We start from the raw sequence: 7,011 nt of genomic DNA on the forward strand, positions 1-7,011 counted from the left end.
GATCTTCCTGCCTTGGCTTCCCAAAGTGCTGGGATTACAGACGTGAGCCACCCCACCCAGCTTTTGTTTCCTTCACGTAGCCCAGAGGGCGACACTATAAGCCCCATTTTACAGATGAGAAAACTGAGATCCCGACAGATGAGGCGACTTGCCGGAAGCTGCAGACCCAGGACTAACAGAAGCCTTTTCTCCCAAACTGTTTAGTCTTCAGCAGCCAGCTATGGGATGGGAGCCCCCCATTTCTCCCCACCCACCCCCTCTTGCTGCCTAGGGACAGAGCTGCCCCCAATTCAACAGTGGAAAAACAGAGCATGCCCCCAGGGATAAATCAGTTGAGGGGCTACAGAGGATCTCTCCTCTGGAATCCCCAGTCCTGTCTACTCCCCACCAAGGAGCTCACCCCCACCCCAGGGATTCCTCAGGCTGCGGTGGTCACGCTTCGCTCGCGTCCTCCTCACCCGCTCCTGCGCCATCCTGCCCACCGTGCTTGTGGCTGTCTTCCGGGACCTGAGGGACTTGTCCGGCCTCAATGATCTGCTCAACGTGCTGCAGAGCCTGCTGGTGAGATGCACGAAACCCACCAGCCCTGCCCGCTGCTGAGCTAAACAGGACCTCCAGCAACCCTCATGCTGAGCCTCGCCTGGGCCTGCCAGGCCCTGTCCTAGGCACACCTTGCCTACAAGGCTTCCATTGTCCCCACAGCCACCCTGGGGGCAGGAGGGTAGGAATCACCATTATCCTTCCCCCCTCCCCCGGCCCCAGATGGTCTTTGTTACCCAGGCTGGAGTGCAGTGGTTCAATCATGGCTCACTGCAGCTTGCCCTCCCAGGCTCTAGCAATCTTCCCACCTCAGGCTCCTGAGTACCAGGGACTACAGGTGCACACCATCACACCCAGCTAATTTTTTTTTTTTTTTTTTTTTTTTGAGATGGAGTTTCACTCTTGTTACCCAGGCTGGATTGCAGTGGTGAGATCTCGGCTCACTGCAACCTCTGCCTCCCAGGTTCAAGTGATTCTTCTGCCTCAGCCTCCTAAGTAACTGAGATTACAAGCGCCCACCATCACACCCAGCTAATTTTTTGTATTTTTAGTAGAGACAGGGTTTCATCATGTTGGCCAGGATGGTCTTGAACTCCTGACCTTGTGATCCGCCCGCCTCAGCCTCCCAAAGTGCTGGGATTACAGGCATGAGCCACCGCACCCGGCCTTTTTTTTTTTTTTTTTAAAGTAGAGAGAAAAGCTCATTATGTATGTTGCCCAGGCTCGTTATCCCATTTTACAGATGGGAAAACTGATGCACTCAGTTAAGTTACTAGTGGCAGAGCTGGGATTCAAACTGAAGCAACCTGATGCCAGAGCCCCCAAACACTTTCTCCTGCCTGGGAGCCCACAACCTGAGAAGGCAGGAGACAGGGAAGTAGGCTCACTGTGGTTAGGGCAGTTGAGCTTATACCCACCCAGAGGGTGACAAGCCACGCCCATCTTGTCCCCACCCTTGCCATATTCTGAGGCAGGATTCCTCAGCCTAGGCTCCTGCTGCTCTCCCCAGCTCCCATTCGCCGTGCTGCCCATCCTCACGTTCACCAGCATGCCCGCCCTCATGCAGGAGTTTGCCAATGGCCCGTGAGTACCCCCCTTCCCAAGTGCTGGATTGCATCACCGCATTTCATCCTCACAGCTACCCAGAGGTACAAGCTACAATTCTCCCCATTATGCCAGTGAAGCCACAGAGGCTCAGAGAGGCTAAGGAACTTGCCCAGGGTCACACAGCTAGCAAGTTGGGGAACCAAGATTGGAATCCAGGGCGGAGGCCTGTTTCTAGAGCCTGAGCTCCTCACTCTCACCTCAGACTCAGCTCTTGCCAAATCCCTCCAGTGTGTAGCCTGGAGGGCCCAGGAGGCAGGAGGTGGGGAGGTGGTCTATCTGCTCCAGGTCCCACAGCCCAGAGAAGCAGCCTTTGTGTATCCACCCCCACCCCCAGTGTGGGCACTGGGAGATGACGAGAAGTAGATGCAGGTGGTCCAGCTGCAGTCAGCCAGTCCTGAGCCTCTCTCGTGTCCCCCAGGCTGAGCAAGGTCGTCACCTCCTCCATCATGGTGCTAGTCTGCGCCATCAACCTCTACTTCGTGGTCAGCTACCTGCCCAGCCTGCCCCACCCTGCCTACTTCGGCCTTGCAGCCCTGCTGGCCGCAGCCTACCTGGGTCTCAGCACCTACCTGGTACAGTAGGGCCAGGGGATGCCTTGGGAATGGGTGAGGCGAGGACGGGAGGCAACCAATGGGGAGGGTCTGTGGGGACACATTGGGCCTTCCCCAGAGGTCTTGGCCTCTCCCCAACTCATGGTCGTCCCTCCGCCAGGTCTGGACCTGTTGCCTTGCCCACGGAGCCACCTTTCTGGCCCACAGCTCCCACCACCACTTCCTGTATGGGCTCCTTGAAGAGGACCAGAAAGGGGAGACCTCTGGCTAGGCCCACACCCGGGGCCTGGCTGGGAGTGGCATGTGTGGCGTGACTGGCCTGCTGGATGTGGAGGGGGCGCATGCAGGGAGCAGGATGGAGTGGGACAGTTCCTGAGACCTGCCTTTAGGGCTTTAGGGGCTTTAGGGATCTGCTATTTCCTAGCACAGCCATGTGATTAACCTCTGGGTCTCAGTGTCCTCATCTGTAAAATGGAGACAACACCACCCTTGCTATGGAGGTTGAGCACTTTAACACAGTGCCTGGAACTGGGGACAAAAACAAACAAAACAAACAAAAAACATTTCAAAAGGTATTTACTGAGCACCTTCAGGCGTGACCTGCCAGCCCAAGGACGGGTGGGGTAAGGACTTGGGGACTTGGGCGAGACACAGGCTCCAAACTGGAGCTTGAAATAGTGTCTGATGAACGTTTGTTTGTTTGTTTATTTATTTATTTGAGACAGGGAAAGGGTCTCCCTCTGTGTCCCAGGCTGGAGTGCAGTGGCGCAATCTTGACTCATTGCAACCTCCGCCTTCTGGGTTCAACTGATTCTCGTGCCTCAGCCCCGGGAGTGGCGCGCACCACCACGCCCAGCTAATTTTTGTATTTTTAGTAGAGACGGGGTTTGCCATGCTGGCCAGACTGGTCTCGAACTGCCGGATTCAAGTGATCCTGCCCCCACCTCCGCCTCCCAAAGTGCTGGGAATTAGAGGCGTGAGCCACTGCACCCGGCCTGATTAAAGTTACATAAATACTAGCTCCCTTCTCGTCCAAAGGAGCAGGGAATGGGAAGCGGGAAGGCACGGAGTCTCTAAAACATCTAGAAGACCCCTACGCCAGGGTCTGGTCCGCTCCTATTCGCCGCAGCCTTTCTGTTCCGCCTGCAACCCATTTTCCAGACAGTAAAACGGAGGCGCGCTTCTTTCTCCGTCAGGCACCAGGTCATAAGGAACCCAAGAGCCCGTGTCTCTGAGGGCCAAGCTATTTGCTGTTTCCTTAAGGGACCCGGCGGCCGCGACTCCCACGCCGCGCCGTTAGCGCTCCCTCTCCGCTGACTGCTCCCCCTAGGGGCAGAGACAGTCCCGATGCCGGCCCTCCGGCCCCCTCCCCGCCAGGCGGAACGACCGGGGGAGGCTGGCGCTCGGGGCTCGCGCCCTGGGGCCCCAGAATCCTCTGGGGAGAGTGGGTCGGGGGAAGCTGTGTGGGCGGGGAGTCCCCTCTGCCTTAGGGAGCGACTGAGCACCCCTTCGCCCCATTCAGGGGCTGCACTTTACAGACGCTCCCTAGGCTGTTTCTAGGCTCCCCCAAGTCCCTCTTCCAGCCTCCTCGGGTCCCTCGGACCCCAGCCCAGGACCTGCGGAGAGCCGCAGCGAGGAGACACTAACGGGCCTTTCCCCAGAGTTGAACCTGGGCCGGGTGTTGCACCTGAAAGAACCCCCGATTTCCCGGGGACCCAGCAGGGCGGGCGGCCTGGCTCCGCGCTCAGGTCCGGACGCTTGTTTATGAGAAGAATTTCCTCTTTCTTAAAAGGGCAACGATGCGAGTGGGTCCCTCAAAGAGAAAAGGGATGGGACCGGGCTTGTGCGACCTGGGCAAGTGCTGCAGAGGGTACCTGGGCAAGAGGGCCGCCCGCCTCCTCTAGGGTTGGCACTGGAGATGAGTCCATGCCAGCTGAAAAAGATAGATGGGGGGGCGTGTAGCGAAGGCATCTCCCAGATCCTTTAGCCTCCTGGAAGTGCCCCAGTTGTACCCCCTACACACCCCTCTCGTGAATTCACTTGGCATTGAGTGCCAGTCCTGTGCCAGGCCCTGTGTTACAAGTGGGGGAGGGAGGCAAAGTTCCTAATTAAAGATGTCAGCTCTCAAGGGCCCCACACTCCAGTGGCGGGAGACAGCTGTGCAAACAAGTCTCTGGGGCAGGATGCGGTGAAGGCCGCTGCCCCTGAGGCCGGCCTGGGAAGGGGACTGAATCTTGCTGAAGGGGGGTCAGGGGTAGGGGGGAGTGCTGACAGGACAGTCCAGGAGGAATGAGAGTGCCAGGAGCATGGGGACACGTCTGTGCACATCTGCCAAAACATGAAGCCTTCTGGGGACGTCTTAGATCTTGTGGGGCAGGAATGGGGGGACGGCAGAGGAATGGGCAGGTTGGTCAAGAAGACACGGAGGGTCGGCTAAGGGGCTACCCAGGGCCTGGGCAAAGGGCTAGTGATGAGGTCGCGCCAAGGTCAGTAGTTTGGAGACTGGAAGGCGTCTACTTAGAGCTGCCCCCATTCCACCCATTGTAGCTCTGGTTCTCCCAGCCCGGGCTCAAATCGACCCTCCAGGAAGAGGGGTGCAGAGTTGCTCTCCTGGAAGCTCCCTTTAGGCCTCTCAGGGAGGGCGTGGTCGCATTCGGCACTCCCCAGGAGCCTGCTGAGCGCACCCCGACTTTCTGCACCGCTCCCCCCATCCCCCTGGGATGAGCTTTTACCAGCCCCGTTTGGCAGATGGGGAAGCTGAGGGGCTGGGTTGGGAGGGACGCTTCCAAATCCACAGGTGCCAGACAGCATCTTGCTGAATCCCGTTCCTGCCCCTCCCCGTTTCTGATTTGTGGCCTCCATGATTTTATTTTTCCTGGGGTGCGAATCGATAAAACAGACAAAAAATAGAGTGCATAAAGCGAGCTCCACCTGTAGAGATAGAGAGCAGCTGGGTGTAGACAACCCCCCGAGGGAGGACACCCGAAGGACCCCCTCCCCCCACGCAATCCTGGCCTCTCGAGTCACTCCGTAACTACCTGCCCCGAGGCGTGGGGAGAGAAGTCCAGGGCTCCAGGCAGAAGGCGCGGCTGCCTCTGCTGCCTTGGGAGCATGGGAGGAGGAGTTAGGTCTCCCTGGGAAAAGACCCGCACAGGCAAAGACTTGAAGTGGCGATAGGTTGGGGTGGAGGAGGTGGGGCATTCCTGAGGAATCCCGTGAGCTCAGGATGGCCCGTCTGGGAATGGTGGGTGGGGGGACAGCCGGCCAGGTTCCAGCCCCCTTCACAGAGGGAGAGGAAGGCGCGCCACCCAACTCAGGCCAAGGGCGAGGCCACGACTCCACTCGGTCCCTCGCCACACGCTTCCTTTTGGGGTCATGAGGGCCCCGCATCCGGAGATAAAGCTGAGGCCCCACCCAGGGGGCCGGACCGCAGGGGAGACAGATGTCCCGCTCCCAGGCTGGAATCCCGCCTTTGCCCTCGCCGGTAGACCCGGGGAACGTCGCTTCCTTTCTTGAAGCTCAGTTTCCTCATCTGTGAAATGGGATAAGGAGGCCGTTCTAAGGGGTAAATGAGGTTAGGGGGCGCAGCCAGAGCAGGCCTGGGAGAGCGCCAGCAGCGCGTGGCGATCACGGTGAAGCGCAATGGTGGCCGCCCCGTGGGCTACCCAGAAGCAGGAGGAGGGCCGAGGGAACCAGCCCGGGGGCCGGGGTATCAGTCCCCGACAGTCCCCTCCCGCCCCTGCTCCCAGCCTCAGGGCACGAAGCCGCCGCGCCTAATGGCAGGCGCCGCTCCCCTCCCTTCCCCTCCCGGCCCCCACGCGGGGCCTCCCCTCCCCGGCTCCCCCTCGGCAGGGCCTGGCGGACGTGCGCCGCGTCGCACCCGGAGGCCGAACGGGACAGGACGCGCCCGCCCCGCCCCGCCACGGAGGCCCGCGGGAGAGCGGGGAGGGGAGGAAGTGCCGAGGCGTATTTGTCGGGCTTGGCGTTATTAGTTTTTAAATAGTGAACTTACAGAATAGTAATGACGAGTGAAAAGACCAACCCGCAGACCCACGGCGCGCACCACGGAGGGGCTTCCCGCGAGAAGGCAGGGACCTTCGTTCCCAAGTGCCTAGCACTGCGCCATAGGCCGGGTGGAACGAGCCTTGAGGGCCTCTGGTTTGAGGTCCCCACGGTCGGGCTTTGGGCCCACCGCGTGCGGCGCCGTGCTGGGCTCCTGGGATCGGCAGCGAGTCCAGTGACCCCCACCGCACCCCCAGTAATCACAGGGCGGCCGGCGAACGCGGGCAGGGGAGGGGACCTGGGAAGGCCCCTGGAGAAGGTGGCATTTCCTCGAGGTCGGTGGAATTTGGCTACACGGAGAGAACAGCGCATACGAAAACTTCTCCAGGCGGGAATGCGTGGTGGCCTGTGCGCGGCGGGTGGACGTGCGGGGCCCCGGGTGGGGCCGTGGGGAGAGGTCGGCAGGGGACTTCCCAGGGCAGGGAATTGAAATTTCACGCCCTACAGACCAGGGGCACCTTGCCCAGGGGCTGCGGGGGGCGGTGACCGTCCTATTCAAGACCGTGATTCTGAGGTTTGCACAGCTGTTTCAAGCCAGCAGCGCCTTCGCTGGCTCATGACGCCCTTGCGAAGTGACCTTTGCGACCACCAGACAGGAGAGAAGACCCATTTTACAGATGAGGTAGCGCTATCCCCAAGTCCTCAACGAGGTAACCAAGAAGCCTCTAGTCCCTGGTCCTCAGAAAACGCAGAGGTGGAGCCGCGCTGCACTCGTGCACTCCCGGGCGTGGGCGCTCCGCGCGGGCGGGCC

General features: G+C 60.0%; 2 protein-coding genes across 5 annotated transcripts in view; both read left to right on the forward strand.

Annotated features, from left to right (window-relative positions):
* The window catches only part of SLC11A1 (solute carrier family 11 (proton-coupled divalent metal ion transporter), member 1), a 16,662-nt gene extending 12,334 nt beyond the window's left edge, over window positions 1-4,328 (forward strand). The window contains exons 12-16 of one of the 3 annotated variants that reach the window (XM_011964594.1): window positions 412-561; window positions 1,550-1,623; window positions 2,066-2,219; window positions 2,359-2,501; window positions 3,074-3,260. In XM_011964594.1, the coding sequence (XP_011819984.1) occupies window positions 412-561; window positions 1,550-1,623; window positions 2,066-2,219; window positions 2,359-2,469 (489 nt within the window). In that variant the 3' untranslated portion in view covers window positions 2,470-2,501; window positions 3,074-3,260. Of the gene's footprint in view, window positions 1-411; window positions 562-1,549; window positions 1,624-2,065; window positions 2,220-2,358 lie in introns of all 3 variants that reach the window. The other 2 variants (XM_011964593.1, XM_011964595.1) reach the window with 2 other exon arrangements.
* A 1,440-nt stretch (window positions 4,329-5,768) lies between these two features.
* Window positions 5,769-7,011, forward strand: part of CTDSP1 (CTD (carboxy-terminal domain, RNA polymerase II, polypeptide A) small phosphatase 1) — a 7,630-nt gene continuing 6,387 nt past the window's right edge. The window contains exon 1 of one of the 2 annotated variants that reach the window (XM_011964597.1): window positions 5,769-5,907. In XM_011964597.1, the coding sequence (XP_011819987.1) occupies window positions 5,841-5,907 (67 nt within the window). In that variant the 5' untranslated portion in view covers window positions 5,769-5,840. Of the gene's footprint in view, window positions 5,908-6,212; window positions 6,536-7,011 lie in introns of those variants that run through there. The other variant, XM_011964596.1, reaches the window with a different exon arrangement.

This window comes from Mandrillus leucophaeus, unplaced genomic scaffold (genome assembly GCF_000951045.1).
Source record: "Mandrillus leucophaeus isolate KB7577 unplaced genomic scaffold, Mleu.le_1.0 Scaffold70, whole genome shotgun sequence".
Lineage (NCBI taxonomy): Eukaryota > Metazoa > Chordata > Mammalia > Primates > Cercopithecidae > Mandrillus > Mandrillus leucophaeus.